Here is a 15,272-nt window from a genome sequence, read left to right as displayed (position 1 = left end):
GAAAAAAAAGAGAGTGAACCTGTGAAAAACAATAAAAGATTAATATTGACAGACCTGCTTTTTAAGTAATATCTTTTGCCCCTAATTGGCTGAGTTTATTAGCGCTTATAATTTTATTTCTTCAACTCCATTGAAGTGTGGGTGCAGAGGACAGGAATTTAAGTGTAATTTCAATCTTCTAAGACAATCACATCGGGTATCGTAATCCTCCACAACTGTATCCAGACTTCTGAATAATTGGATTTAAAGAATGTAGAATCTAGAAATCTAGCCAAAGGAAGACCTGAGGTTCTTATTTGGATTGTTTGGGGCTTGAAGCCTTTCAGTTGAGCTATAGGGAGATTTTTTTAAAATACAGCTATAGCTATTTATAAGTGAGGGACACGTCCTGCCCTGACAATCGTCCCAAGTATCCACTTGGCTTTGTGTATTAACGTCGCATTTTTCCACATAATATAATTGTAAGGTTGCATAGAAGCCTGTTCAACCGTGTGTGCTTTCGGGGTTAGGAGCTGGGGGCGGGGTGCAGGGGCTAGGTGGAAACAAGCTTAGAGGTTTTTTTTACCACATACCCTCTTGCCAACTGTCAAATGCTGTGCTTTGAAACTTCTTTCAAAGAATTCACTTGGAAGTATTTCATTTTTAAAAACAGAGAGGTACCTCTATGCTCTCTTATTAGGCCGGATGTCAGTCTGGGTTACAGGAAGTGGAAAGCTCTGACTCCTGGCCTCTGCCAGCCTCCCTTGTAATTCTTGACTTTGGAAATGGGAAGTCAGCCATTGAGAACTTTTTGATGTGCAGCTGCCTTTCTCAGAGAACACTAGCCAAGTAACAAAATCTTCAGGTTGTCTTTTCCTGTTGTGAGAGCAAGAGACAAAAGAATAAGAAGATCTCTCTGCAGTGTCTTCTTGGCTTTACAACATCCCCACAGTGGACACCTCGCCTTTGAGTTAATGTGCAGTCTACACCTTCACCATAAAACTCAGGCACTTCAGGTACAAGACTGCCTAAGTTACCTGACTCTCTGGCAGAGCAGTTTTTCTTCTCCCTTAAAACTGCTCAGATAGTTGTCCGTTACTTGTGGTTTGTGTACACAACCTGCAAAAAGTGTTATTTTTTTTTCAAGTCACCAATCTAAACCAACTCCCAGAGCAGAATCAAGAAATTCCAAATAGAAGAAACCAAATTAGCTTTTAAGGAAGATCATGCAAATGAAAGTTGTGCAAGGAAAAACAGAGAGTAGCAGATCCTGTAATTTTTATTACAAAAAAAAGTTCACTCTTTACATGCTATGACATCAAATGTCATGTAGAAGTTCATTGCAAGCACACCTCCTTAAAAATATACATACTGTATATATTTACATTCCAGTCTGAGTAACTGGTGTCAAGGTGTAGTTCAGGTTCTAGTGTTCACCCACCCTGTGGATTTGTTTAGCTACTAACTAGACAGCGATTGTATCTTCACTCAGGCACACGAAGAGGTAGAAACTGCTTTTAAAAGAAAAAAAAAAAGTGGAGTGCAAATGTGAAGATCATCATTGAAGCAGCTCGGCTACATCAAGAAGGCCCTAACTAGCTAGCTTTGGTTATCTCAAGCTGAATACATGTAGTCTGTCCTTTAAATTAAAATCCGAAAAACCTTGGGTAGACGTTCTTCTCAGCACATCGGGGTTTGGCAGAGATCAGCAACTATTGGCTCTGCCCCTCTGCACCAAAGAATTGCATATGACTAAGTTAGGCGACACAGCAGCAGGGCTGGGCTGGCAGTTGGGCACCTTTTCCCTGATAAAACACAAATAATACACAAACAAGCGGCTACAGAGACCTCAAATTGATATCTGGAACCCAGAGGCCCCCTAAGAAACTTGTTTCCCAAGTGAAACCTCTATTAATTTCTGCCCATGCCCACTTCCGTCCCAAGCTGAGCTCAGGAAGTCCGGGCGGGCGTCAGGGGGCCTATGACTTCTGCAGGCCAAGCTTTCTCAGCCTCAGGGCTGAACCTCATGAGGGCTCCTGGGCCTGAGAAGGGCTCCCCGGGTTCTTTCCAGACTTGGTGGTACTGGCTCCTGAGTGGGGGGGCTGGAGGGAAGCCACGGGGCTGTGGGAGGGCAGGAGCCCTTCTCGCTCTCTTTTCTTCTGTTTCATCCTGCGATTCTGGAACCAGATTTTTACTTGGGTATCATTGAGCTGCAAGGAGTTGGCGATCTCGATGCGTCGGGCTCGAGTCAGGTACTTGTTGAAATGAAACTCTTTCTCCAGTTCTGTCAGTTGCTTGGTGCTGAAATTCGTGCGGATGGCGCTGGAGGGGCTGGCGGCTCCGAACTCGGCGGGTCGGCCTGCAGGTACAGACAGGGCGTCAGCGGGGGGCGCGGGGCCCCGGCTCTAGGGGACCCGGGCTCAAGGGCCCGCGCGCCTCCCGGAGCAGCCGGGCACACGCTCCGACGTCGACTGGGGGCTCGCTCGAGGGCAGGCGCCTGGGCCAGCAGCGCCCCGCGAGCGCCCCTGCTCCGTAGGCCCGCGCCCCGCGCCCCGCCCGCGGCCCGCACTTACTTTTCCGAGGGGCGCTCCTCCTCACTTTCATCCACTCGAAGGTGCTCAAGGCGGCGGGGAGGCCGGAGGCGGGCGAGGCCGACGTGGGGTAGGCCCCGGGGCCCGGGGCCGCGGGCTGCAAGGCGGCCGGCTCCCTGAGCCTGGCGGGCGGCCCGGGCTCGCCGAAGGCCGCGTAGTCCACCTGGCCGCTGAGCAGGAGGGCGCCGCCGCCCGAGAAGACCGCCGAGGTGGCGTAGTGGACGCGCGCCCCGCCGTCGCCCGCCGGCCGCCCCAGCGCGCACGGGAGGTCGTAGGCCGCGCCGGGCCCCGGGCAGCCCAGGTCCGCCCCGCCGGCCGCCGCAGGTGCGCCGCCCGCCTCGTAGGCGCCCTCCAGGCTGCAGGGCGCGAAGGCGGGCGCGGCCGGGGGCGGCGCGGCCAGAGGCGCGGGCCGGGCGGCGGCCAGGGGCAGGCAGCCCACGAAGGCGCCGTCGCCGCCGCCCAAGGGGAAGGCGGGCTGCAGGGCCGCGGGCCGGGCGTCGGCGCGGCAGAACTTGGGCGCGAAGCTGAGCACGTCGCCGCCGCCGCCGCCGCCGCCGCCGCCGCCGCCGCCGCCGCCGCACGACACGTACTCCAGGTAGGAGCTCATGGCTGCGGCGCCTCCAACGGCGCGCGCGGGCCGGGGCGCGGACTGCGGAGCGCGGGGCCGGAGCGTGCGGGGCGCGGGGTGCGGGGCGCGGGGTGCGGGGCGCGGGGTGCGGAGCGCGGGGTGCAGAGCGCAGGGTGCGGGGTGGGGAGCGCGGGGTGCAGAGCGCGGGGTGCGGAGCGCGGGGCCGGGCCGCCGCGGGCTGCGCCGCTCCGCCCGCCCTCCTAGCCCAGCTGCCTTCGCCGAGCCATGGCGAGCGAGCCAGAGGGAAATAGTGGCCTAATATAGCGGCGGGGGTGGCCACGTGGCGCCGGCCCGCCAATGGGCGCCCGCCCCGCACGGCCGGGGTCCCGGCTGCACGCGCCTGCCCCGCAGCCAACTTCGCCCGACCTGCGGGCGGCGGCGGCCCAGCGCCCCCGGGCCCGGGGAGACCGGCGCGGCCCCGGGGCGGGCGGGGCGCGAGCGCGGGACGCCGGCTCCGGGACCGGCACCGACGGAGCGGCGGGAGAGCGGCGGGGCTGGCCGCTGGGTGAGGACCAGAGCTTAGAGCGGGAGAAGCCTGTTCTTCTGGATGGGGGGGGGGGGGGGGGGGGGCCTCACCCTTGGGCTGCGGACCTGGGCACTAAGCTGGGGACTGGGGCCCCCGTGGGGACCGCCCGTAGCCTTTGTCCCCCCCCCCCCCCCCCCCCAGTCCCCTGCGCTTGCGGGTTTTCCTGGCGCTCGAGTTCTCCCTCTCCTAAACCGGGAGCACAGGCTTGACTGTCCCTCGTTCTGTCCCTCCTTCCGATTCGGGGGACGAAGTTGTACGCCCTGGGGGCCGCGTACCTGGGGCGGCACAAAATCCCCGCGTTTGGACTAGATTTGCACGTTACTTCGCAGCGTTGCCTTCAGTTCGCGTCCCTTCCATGTGTGGCGGCGTGACTGGTGCGTGTCGAGGCGCCAGGTTCGGGTTTGGGCAAGAGATGGGGGTTCCGCCTTGGGGGGGGCTGCACCAGATGCCCCCCTCTGCCTAGGCTGCCGGAGTAAGGAATGTGCCCGCGGGGGTGGGGGGGACGCTGGCACCCGCCCCAAGGCTGCGCACTTCGCTCCGGGCGCTTGGCTCCAGCGCGCCAAGGCTTCCCAGGGACCGGTCAGATCTCAGAGGTTTGGACGGGCTTGTACCTCGAGGCAATTAAAGCTTCTGTTCCATCAGATAAGTGCTGCGTCGTCTCTTGCGAGTGAAATGTGAGGGCTCACAATGTTAATGGGCTCACGTCTTTCCCTTGATAATATGGTTTTGTTTTACTGAGCGTAGAGAGACGGGAAATAAAAGTGCAACTGGCGCAGGAAATGAAGAGTAGAAGGGTTACGAAGACAAGCTTTGCGTTGACAAACTTCCCAACTTCCTCCAACATTTCTTGTAATGCTTTCCTCTTTGGGGCCGTAGGAAAATAACAAATTAAATAAATAAACGGTATTTACACACAGCAGTCATGAAAGAGTGGTTTCCTAAAACTGTGTGAATAGGGTCTACTCTTGGCTTATTCAAGTGCCCTTGAGAATTTGATCTGTTAGAGCCTCTTAGTTATGGTGACAGAGGTTTTATTATTGTTTTACTGATCCACTTGTCATGAAAGAGCGATTGAGGCTTTCCCTAAAATTCCACTTCCAGGAAGCCTGGAAAGTCGGAGCCATCACAGTCGGGGGAGCCAGTTCCTTACTGGGATGTGAACTTGTGAATAAACAAAGTCACACCAAAAGTGTTGCGGGTGAAGCTGAAGTTGAGCCAAGGTGAGGAAGGGGTAGGTAGAGAGGACACACCTAGGGATGAGCACAAAGCTAACAGGTCCGGGGTTCCTACACTTCTGGATTTCTTGGATTTGATTGGGAAACAGAATCCTATGCTGAAAATCAGCGCTTCACACTTGATGTTGCTACTTTCAGTTTGCTCCTATGGCCAATCAGATGACAAAGCTCCTAAGTAGTTTTTTTAAAAGGAAAAAAATAGAGGCTCTTTTTTAGCTTCCTGATCAGGAAATGGGAGAGCTAGCTCAGCCTTCATATGTAGAAGCATTTCTTTGCCGTTTCCCATTCTGGGCTCTTAATACAAAAATATCAGCAACTCAGATGCTGCTGAGTTCACATAACACCTCACTCACCCCTGACTAGACTTTAGTAGCCAATTTTTACCAGCATAATGGCCCAGTGAGCACACTCCTATCTCAAAATCATAGGTCTTCTCTCAAAAGGTGCCCATTTAATCACAGCTCCTAGGCCTAGAGTCCCCAGCAGGTCAGGAAGGGGGATAGCCTTGTAAACCTCTCTGGAGAAGACATCACCTGGCTGCAACTCAGGATGTAGGGCAGAAAATCCAGCCTGATTGGCAAGTCTGACCAAAACCTATCAAGGGTTTTGCTCTAAGGTTTCAGAAGAAACAGGCAGCCTTCGCAGCTTGGCAAACTTCATTGCGAAAGGGACTGGGGTTTTCCTGCTAAGCGTTTAGGGCAAAGGTTGGGTTCTTGCTGTCACAATTAAGCATTGACTTTGATGTACCCATAAGCTGTCCACACTATTTCCCTGAAGCAAAATTTTGGAGATTGAACTTCTGCTGGTGGAAGAAAATGTCTTAAAAGGGAGAAAGATTTTTTTTTGAATTGTGTTGTTTTGTTTTCAAAACTATGGGTGAGAGTGGGTGGGTGGGTGGGTTGTTCAGTATTTTTTCAGACCTAGTTGCAGGTCTCTGATGATCGCTACATTCTGTTCATTCTCTTTACTCCCTTTAATCTCTCAGGCTCATATCCTATATCATATCCTATATCTTGGGGCCCAGAGCTGCTATCTCCACTCCTGGGCTGGTTCTTGACTTGCTCAGATTAGAGTCAAGACTCTTGTTACCTCACACTGAGATTCAACATTTGCCAAAGACCTACTGTGTAAGAACATTTTATTAGGGGAGGTCTAGGCTACAAAAATAAATGAATATATATATATATATATATATATATATATATATATATATATACACACACACACACACACACACACACACACTAGGGATTCATTACTGGCACAGGTCACAGCTATATTATAAATCTACTCCAGAAGAATCTGAATCTATAATTTTCTAAGGAGAGATTGGAAGATATTATTGGAGGAAATGTATGGAGAAGGATGTAAACATAGGATACCTTGAATACCTTTAATGTTTGTCTCAGGGTATAAGAGAAATGTCTTACTAATTTTATTGCTTGTTCAAGTCGTGAATTCCCAAGGGTCACTTGGCCTGCTAGGTCCTGGTGCTGTGAGTTCTCAGCAGGAGGTGACAGCAGAGGGGCCTGATTGCCAGGTTGTGTTTGATGTAGGAATGCTTTGAAATCTCTCCCATACTGCTAACCAAGGCAGCCACCCCCACCCCTGCCCCATAACAACCTTTGTCTCTCATTCCAACAACAAGCTTTTTTTCTTGCAGACAGAAGGCAGAAGTGATGGAAGGATGGCACTCTGGTCTTCTGTGTGTTTACAGTTTTTCCTAAGAAGTCTCGTGCAACCCTTCTATACAAGCCTCATCATGTCACCCCCTTGGAGATGTTTTGAGCACATGCATACTCTTGGCCCCACAGCCCCCAAGGATAGAAAGGCTCTTGCTTGTTGAGGTGAAAAGCAGGCGGGGCGGTGGGCTTTTCTCTTAAGTAAGATTTGTAGTTCTCTGCAGCAGTCTTCAATTTTCCCATAATGGAAGTGGGGGTGAAAGGGATCCCAAGGACTAACATGAGCCTCCCTGAGGAAAACGGTTTAGAGTGCTGTGCCTTTCCCCGAGAGTTTTGTGAAAGCAAGGCTCCCCTTGCTTGGGACACAGTAAACAGACAAGAAATGTTTGATGGACAGAATGGTGTGTTCTTACCATGACTAATATTGGCTAAAGGATATCCTTAGATTACTGGCTCCCAAAACCACTTCATGAGGGTAGGAATCATAATAGAAGCTTCTTTAAATGTGCAGGGGCCTGAGCCCACGCAAGAGATTTTCACCCAGTGTATCTGTCTCCAGTAGGCGTTTCAGTAAGCCTCATGGGTGATTCTAAAGCAAGGTTCTTTGGAACCATACTTTGAGAATTTCTGCTTCAGAGTGGGGTGGGCAATGTGTGGAGAGAGGGGTGGTTCTGTGGGAAGGGCCTTGACCAGCACTGTGAGAGCTCCTGGCTAGCTGGAACATGAGTCTGAACAAGGTTGAGAAGCCTGTTGGGTGGTAGGGGCCGAGAATGTCACGGCCAAACCTAAGTCTAGTCGAGGTGAAGTTTCATAAAATATCCTTAAGTAGTAGTCAGTAGGAGTTTCCCCAGTTTTGCTGACAAAATAGTGCTTTGCAGAGACCTGGCTTCTGCTCCTTTCCGCTTTCCTAACTCGGCTTTGAGGATGCCGGTGAGATAATAAATGAAAGGGTTTTGTCTATCCCAGTCTCCCCAGAGAAAATTCAGAGTGGTTTTGAGGTAATGGAAAGAAGGAAGAGGTAGGAATGGGGGGTGGGGAGGGTCTCAAGAGGGAGGAGCCAACTCTTCTTTCCTTCCACCTCTCCCAAATTATCTGGAATGAGTATTTGAGCTCCAGGGACCCAGAAGGGATGAAATGTCCCTTGCCTAAGCTGTAACTCTTTCTTTGGTTAAAGATGGGCCTATCATATCATAAAACGTCAGTGCAAGAAGGCCCCTTAGAGGTAAGTGACACTGAACCACTCATTTTAGAGAGGAAGTCACTTTACTCAAAGGTTAAAAGACAAAACCATCCTGCAAAAAATGAGGGTCTCCTGACTGTCTGCAGTCGGCTGCCTGTCCACAGCCTACAAAGAGGGAAGAGTAAAGCAGCCCCTCCTCCACACTGTGGTGTCCTCCATCACAGCCAACAGAGCAGTGTTCAAGGAGACACCCTTTTTCTGGGAGACCATACAGCTGGTGTGGCTGACTGGGAAGCCTGCTGCCCTCTCTTTGCAGTTTGTTTGCTAAAATTGTGCTCCAAACTTCTGAGGGCCCACCTTGAGCCACTCCTGAAAGAGAAGGCAGAGATGGATCTGGGTCCTCACCTCCTCCAGCAAGCAAGAGTAGAGGATCCCTTCATCTCCCGCTGAGCTTGATCCCTGGGGGATCAAAACCAGAAGTGTCCCTAGAGTAATGTAACTGGATAGTACAAAGTTAGCACAAGTGTGAACACACACAGGTACACCCAGGCCAGTTACATTTGTACTAATCTCTCTCTCTCTTTCTCTCTCTTTTGCACCTTTATCTTTTTAAACAGGTAACATATTTAAATTTATGTGGTGCAAAATTCAAAGGTATGCAGTGGTGTACCACGATGCTATGCAGTGGTGTACCACGATGGTATGCAGTGAAAACCTTTCTCCCATCCCTGTCCTCAGCCACCTAGTTCCCCTTCACTAGTTATTAGTTTCTTGTATATCTTGCCGGAGATACTTCATACGTCTCCATCTATCTATAAATTCCCCCACAATTTTTACATAAATGATAGCATATTAGGTAGACTCTTTTGCCCCATGGTTTCCCTCCTATCGTACCTTGAAGATCATTTCATAGAAGTGCCTACAGAACTTCCTGGTTTATTTTTACAACTTCATGCTGTCCTGTACCCATGTACCACAATTTATTTAACTAATCCTCTTCAATAGGTATTTAGCGTATTTTCAGTCTTCTGCTATTACAAACACATGTTCAAGTTTTTGACCTATAGAAAAATTCCCAGACATGGAATAACTGAGTCTAAAGGATGTGCACTGGCAATTTTGATACAAATTGCCATATGGCTCTCCTTAGAAGTGCATCAATTTATACTTCTACTGGCAACATAGGAGAATTCCTTTTACCTCATACCCTTGCCATCTCAGTGGGGTAGTAAAATTTTTTATTTTTGCCAATCCAATAAGTAGAAAATAATACCTCTTACTGGGCAGCCCAGGTGGCTCAGCGGTTTAGCGCCGCCTTCGGCCTGGGTTGTGATCCTGGGGACCCGGGATCGAGTCCCACGTCTGGCTCCCTGCATGGAGCCTGCTCCTCCCTCTGCCTGTGTCTCTCCCTCTCTCTCTCATGCTCTGTGTCTTTCATGAATAAATAAATAAAATCTTCATAATAATAATAATACCTCTTACTTACCCTTAGAGCACCTCCAAAAATGCCATTCTTCATCTTGTTTGATCCTTTCATAATTCTATTTTACAAATGTAATATGACACAGAAAAGATAAACTACTTGTTGTCATCATGCCCAATGTAAATAGCCAAGGTCAGATGTCCAACACTCTTTCCTCTACACTGCACTGTGTCACAAGGAAGCCTAAGGAGGTTCAAAGAGAGTGGGTGGCTTCAAGCATTCCCTGAAAGACACAGGATATAAAAAAAGCTTTCTGACATCTGCTAAGAGGCCTCCTCTTTAGTGGTTTGATACCAGGACCACATTTCTGCACGTGTCCCTGGAGAGGACCCTCCGGAAGCGGAGGAGCTCTAATTAGCAATATGATCTGACCTAGTCCTAAGCATTAGCTTGGATTCAATATCTGGGAAGCAGTAGGGTGTTGTTTTTAATTTTCCTGAGACCTATTTCTCACTGGCCACCCAGGATCTAAATATTGATCAGCATGGTGTGAGCGAGAGGATGTTTTCCCTAGGTTTTAACTTTGCATAGGACACTCACTTGGACCTGGTGAGGGTAATACCTAATGCAGGCGTGTGTGTGCACACACACACACACACACTCACACACACAAATGGTAAACTCCTGAGGTAGACATCGAAGTAGACATCTGTTTCACTGGTGATGAAACTGAAGGCCAGAAAAATGAAGTGAATTGTTTAGGGTCATACAGTGTATCGGTTAGCAAAGCAGAAAACACAATGTAGACCTACCACTGAATTCCTCAGTATCCCCTGCAAAGTCTTCTCTTCCCCAGCCTGCATTCATTTTGGTGAATGACCAGAGTACCTGGCTCAGGCTCTCTAAATAGAAACCTAGGGATTAGCATTCATAACTCCTTTCACTCATCCAGTTATCACTAAGTCCTGTGAATTTGTCCTCCTGAATGTTTTTCCTCTTTATCCTCATTACCTTAGTTCCTTTCTCTGCTAGATTACTGCAGCAGAGAGAGGAACTTTTTTCCTTCCCTCCTATTTCTGCTTTCTCCAGTGACACACAGTATCCCAAAGAGCAAGCTTCCTAAATAGATAACCTCACAACCCAGCTTAAAACTTTCAGTGGCTACCTACTGTCTACAGATTAGGTCCAGTCTCCTTTCCATGGACCCCATGCAACTTTTCTTTCCAGCCAGATGCTCTACTCCAAATGATTCTTCTTTTTTTTTTTAAGATTTATTTAATTTATTTATTTATGATAGTCACACACACACACACAGAGAGAGAGAGAGAGAGAGAGGCAGAGACATATGCAGAGGGAGAAGCAGGCCCCATGCACCAGGAGCCTGACGTGGGATTTGATCCTGGGTCTCCAGGATCGCGCCCTGGGCCAAAGGCAGGCGCTAAACCGCTGCGCCACCCAGGGATCCCCCAAATGATTCTTCTTGTTCCGGGTCCAGACCTTGCTCTTTCTTCCCTCCTTGCTTTGCATGTGCTGCTCTCTGTGCCTGGTACATCCCTCCTTCCTTCCTAAAAAACCTCATACTTCAGGAACCCAAATTCACCTCCCCTGAGAAGTTTTTTTTTTTTTTTTTTTGACAGTGCAGTGGTGATAGTGGCTTTCTTTTTATTCCAGGAACATTTTGACCACACTTGTGTTACAGCATCTGTCATGCTGTTTTAGGATTCTTTTTCTCCCCCCAGTAGATCAAAGGGCACACACTGTTAGTGACTCATTTTTATAGCTCAGAGCCCAGCACCGCGCACGCAGGAGCTGTTCAGTAGGTGCTGCTGAAAGGCAAGGGAGAGAGGGACAGGCTCCAAGCCAAGGACAACAGGACCAGTATTTTAATCGCTTAATGAGTTCAGAACACTTTGCGAGGCTTAATGCTTCAGCTTATTATCTATGTAAAGCAAAATGATAATAGAACATCTCTCCAAAGCCAGCTAATTTCCACCCAATGGATGCTGAAAGAGAAGAGGGAAGGGGGGAGCTGGAAGTTTCTGTCTTTCAAGGGTTCTTTCCTATAGGCTGAGGCAACACTTCACTAACTCCAGAAACTTCTCAGCTGATGTCACTCAGAAAAAGAGTAAAAAGGGGGGTAGCCTGGAACTTTCTTAGAATTTACCAAGAGGACTACAAGTACCACTCAAGAGAGGGTGTATGAATGCTGCACCACCCACTTCCCACTTCCCCAAGCCCTCCTGCGCTAGAGGCTCTAATGCTAATGACCCTCCCCGCCCCGCCTCCCCAGGCCGCTGCGCGCCGTTTTCAGTCCATCCTTTGATGCTATTTCTAAAATGAACCCCAAAAGAGCTGAAGTAAAAATACTCCAGTCCTTCTGTCACAGCAGAACAGAGGAGAGGCGTATCATTGTGGTTGGTATTTTAAGTGTATTTTTTATTGTCCTTTTTATATGGCATTCAAGTTGAGTTCCAAGTTCAACCGTCCAAGTGTTACCCTGCCTCCTCCCACACGAATTACTTCTGCAGGTGAAGGAGACGAGCCAACTAGCTCCGCCCCGTTCCCCGAAGCCTAGTCTCCCGGGAATCTTTTTAAAAATCCCCACACAGTGTCTGCGAAGGCCTCCCGCCCAGCGGGACTCGGCTGCTTCTGGCTAGGGCGAGGTGAGCGGCCCTTTCTGGGCGTGGGGAGCGTTAGGGGGCGGCGGGCTGGGAGGGAGCAGGTGGGGCGGGCCCGGCAGGTCCCCCGCGGTCCGGGGGCGGGGCCGGCGTGTCGCGCCCTCCGCGGCTCCCCGCGTGCCCGCGTCTCCCCTGCTTGCGGCTTCTGGTCGGCTCGCAGCTGGCCCCGACTCGCTCCGAAGTGGGAGGAACGGCTGTCGAGCGGGAAGTGCACCCCGGGTGATTGATGAACCCTTAACGGGACCAACCTCTGCCGCCGCCGCCGCCGCCGCGCACGCGCACGGGCCCCCGCCCCGCGGGCCGGGTAACTCACACCCCCCCCCCCCCCGCCCCCGGGAGCTCGGGGCCGCAGGCCCGGGGGGCGCGGAGCGGGCGCGCGCCTCTCGAGCCTTTGTGCGGCGCGGCCGCCGGGGCGCCCGGGGGAGGCGGCGGCTATTGTTCCCCGCGGGGGAGGGGGCGCTGCGGCTCCCCGGCGGGTCCCCGCGGCCCGGGACGGGCGGGGGCTTCCTTTGTGTGCGCTGCGCCCGCGACGGGAAGGGCGCGTCGCTGCCGCCCGGGGGCCGCGGCCGAGGGAGGCTGGTGGCGGCTCCGCCACGGCCTGGAGCCCAGCGCCGCCGACCGCGTCCCCGCGCCGCGCTCGCGGAGGAGGCGGAGGGACGTGGTGTGGGTAGGGCAGCGCTTGGAACAATAGAGCCATCAAAGGGCCCTCTCCGCGTCTCCGCGGGAGTCGGCGACGCTCTCCCCCCTCGGTCGGAAAGGCCCAGGCCCAACAGGTCCCCTTGGCCTGCTGCTCGGCCTGCCTCCCCAGTGGAAACCCTTCATCAGTACCGCCAGGGTTCTCCGGGAATCCTGATGTAAATTCAAGTCTCCTCCCGGGGCTCCTACTAATGTTAAAATCCTATTTTCATTATTTTCCAGATATTGTTCTCCCGTACATATGATCCAGACTAGCTCCAGGAGCCAGTCAAGAGATTTTGCCACAGGATCTAGGACATAAGGATTTACCTCCTATCACCCACCTTGCAGATCTCCTAGGGACCTTTCGCCGCCTTCTGCTGCAAATGATTGGACATCCATTTGCATTTCCTCTTCCATCATGTGGGGAAACCTTTTGTTTACTGTGCTCCAGGCTGGACCTGGCCTGAAAGTGGGTCCTTGAATTACCTTTGTACTATTCCAACTTGCCAAGGTGGTTTTGAGACCTGAGGGCCGTATTCAAGCATGGGCGTTAGGCCAAGTATATATGTAATCCATATGGTACCAACGGTGGGCCCCAAAGATAACAGCATCTGTAGCTGGACCAGAAGACAAGCTACGATGAAAACTAAGATTTCATCCTCTGTGATGATCTTCTCCACCACCAGCACCACCAATGCAGTAAGTACAGAGGATTCACCTACTGTCCTTTTTTTTTTTTTTTTCTTCTTCTTCCTCTCCATCCAGGCCCTCTGCAAGAGAGATCTAAGTGAGCTAGTCCTAAGAGGTGGTGAGAGTATGGCTGGTGACTCAGTCTCAGCTCTCTGTGTCCAAAGTGTCTAAGGATAAGTCTGCTCACCCAGTTGCAGTGCCCCAAAGTGACGAGGCTGTAGGCCTGTGGGGACTGGGGTCTTCTGGCCCTCTTTGTATTTTTATTTAATACTCACATACTTTTGTTCATCCTGTTTTTTTTTTTTTTTTTTCTTACAGTTCCTGAAAGAAGGACCAAAGTAATGCCAAGAACCCCCAAATGAAGAGGACCTTCCTGGATCTGTAACTGGGATTATTTAATCAATTTTGTACTTCAAGAGAAAGTTTCCACTAATTCTGAGGATAAAGCCAAACAGGCCTGACAGTCCCTTGAGTACTGACAGTGTAAACAAGCTTCTGGCTTCCCCAGGTCGAGCAGAGAAACACTTTTCATTAGAATGTTGGGTTTCTTCTTTGTTATTCAAACATACACCCACACATATCCTCTTCACCCTGGCTAATGAAAAACCTCAACAGATGGAGAGCCTAGGCTCCCCAGACTTATGGCTGAGGAGATGCACTTCCTTCAGTGTGGGTTGGCTGGTACAGAATGGGGGAGGGAGAAGAAATGAGTAGCTGGTATAGGTAATCACTATCTTTTAATACTCCTTACAGATAGAAATTCGAAAAATCCTGTTCAGCAAGGTTAGCAGCCTGTGAGGCCTCGGAAGCCAATTTGGCTGATGTGTCTCTAATAGGGACTAGGCTTGGGGCGGCACCAGGGGGAAAGGACTCACTCCATATTCTCTCTCTCTCTCTCTCATTTGAAAGCCTGTACAAAGAAATGGTACAAATGGATGGTTAACTTAATGATTCATCAGAGGCGGATTTTTCTCTGTCAGGTCCCTGGACGAGGCTGAGGCCTGAAAGCCAGGAGGCAGAACATTTACTTAGCGCCCTTTCTTACTGCCTTTGGGGGGAGGGGGGCCGGACTACTCTGCAGATCGTTCCTCTGCGACTTCCCCATACTCCCGGCCAGCTCAGTTGGGTCCCTCTACCCCCTCGGGCTGGATCCTGAGTTTCTCCCGGTGGCCAGGGCAAGCTCGCCCTCAGCCTGTCTTTCCCCGCCCCACCTCCCATTCTGCAGTGGGCCATCCGTGCAGCCTCCTCTCCACCCTGCTTTAATTCAACTGCCGGGCCGTTAGAACAACCAGGGGCTCCCAAAAGGCTGCCACCACCTTGCACGGGCCTGGGCTTCAGACTCCAAGCCTCAGGAGGCTCCCCCCAAACCTCCGTGGCCCCTCCCCTCCCCCACTCTACCCATCAGCGGTCTCCATAGGAGAAAAAGAGCTGAGCAAGGCCTGAGCCAGAGCGCCGCTTCCTCCCTCGGAGCGGCGGACGAGGTCAGCCTCCCGGAGGCCGATGCCCGAGAGGAGGCCCAGCCCGTGCTCCCCTCCCGGCCTAGGCCCCGCGGCGCGCAGCCCCCGGGAAGCTGCGCGCACAAAGGCGCCGCCGCTGCTGGAGGGCCGGGCTGCGGCTCTGCCCCGAGCGCCCTGCACCCGCAGCCTCGAGGCCTCGGGGCGCCCCCGTCGCCCCCTCCCCGCCGTGAGCCCGCCTCGGGCGGAAGCCCCGGGCTGGGGTGGAGGCGCCCCTCCGCCGCCAACCTGCCCCTTCGCGCCGCGAGGCCCCCCCCCCGGGCCGCGCTCCCCTCCCCTCCCCCACGCGCTCTCCCCGCCGCTCGAGGGCCGCGAGGGGGAGGCGGGAGCCGCCGGCGCTGCAGCAGCTATTGTGACCTTCCGCCGCCGCCGCGCGGGAACCCAGCGCGAGCGAGCGCGCGGCCGGCGGGGGAGGGGCGGCTGTGCGTGCAGACCTCGGGGTGCGGGGCGGGGGGCGGCAAATAAATA

General features: G+C 52.5%; 1 protein-coding gene and 1 long non-coding RNA gene across 6 annotated transcripts; one reads left to right on the top strand and one right to left on the bottom strand.

Annotated features, from left to right (window-relative positions):
* Positions 1 to 1,239: 1,239 nt before the first annotated feature.
* On the bottom strand, positions 1,240 to 3,177 carry HOXD1 (homeobox D1). Its single transcript, XM_038584515.1, has 2 exons — positions 2,553 to 3,177; positions 1,240 to 2,338 (listed from the first exon to the last, which is right to left on the bottom strand). Exons 1-2 carry the CDS (start codon positions 3,175 to 3,177, stop codon positions 2,004 to 2,006), a joined length of 960 nt encoding a protein of 319 aa, XP_038440443.1. The 3' UTR covers positions 1,240 to 2,003.
* Positions 3,178 to 3,629: 452 nt separating this feature from the next.
* Positions 3,630 to 14,226, top strand: LOC102151168. 5 transcript variants are annotated; one of them, XR_005384505.1, is made up of 3 exons: positions 3,630 to 3,703; positions 12,841 to 13,299; positions 13,609 to 14,226. It is a non-coding gene; the product is annotated as an uncharacterized LOC102151168 (long non-coding RNA). The 5 variants fall into 5 exon arrangements; XR_005384503.1 differs by lacking the exon at positions 3,630 to 3,703 and adding an exon at positions 11,752 to 11,907; XR_005384506.1 differs by lacking the exon at positions 3,630 to 3,703 and adding an exon at positions 12,018 to 12,141.
* Positions 14,227 to 15,272: the final 1,046 nt, after the last annotated feature.

Source organism: Canis lupus, chromosome 36 (assembly GCF_011100685.1).
Source record: "Canis lupus familiaris isolate Mischka breed German Shepherd chromosome 36, alternate assembly UU_Cfam_GSD_1.0, whole genome shotgun sequence".
Classification (NCBI taxonomy): Eukaryota; Metazoa; Chordata; class Mammalia; order Carnivora; family Canidae; genus Canis; species Canis lupus.
This window is presented reverse-complemented; position numbering and strand designations above follow the sequence as displayed.

Bases quoted from the DNA above. Each gene is read 5' to 3' on its own strand.
- HOXD1 (XM_038584515.1), bottom strand. From the start codon at position 3,177: ATGAGCTCCTACCTGGAGTACGTGTCGTGCGGCGGCGGCGGCGGCGGC. The intron at 2,339-2,552 runs GTAAGTGCGGGC...CTGTACCTGCAG, and splicing joins GAGGAGCGCCCCTCGGAAAA to GCCGACCCGCCGAGTTCGGA.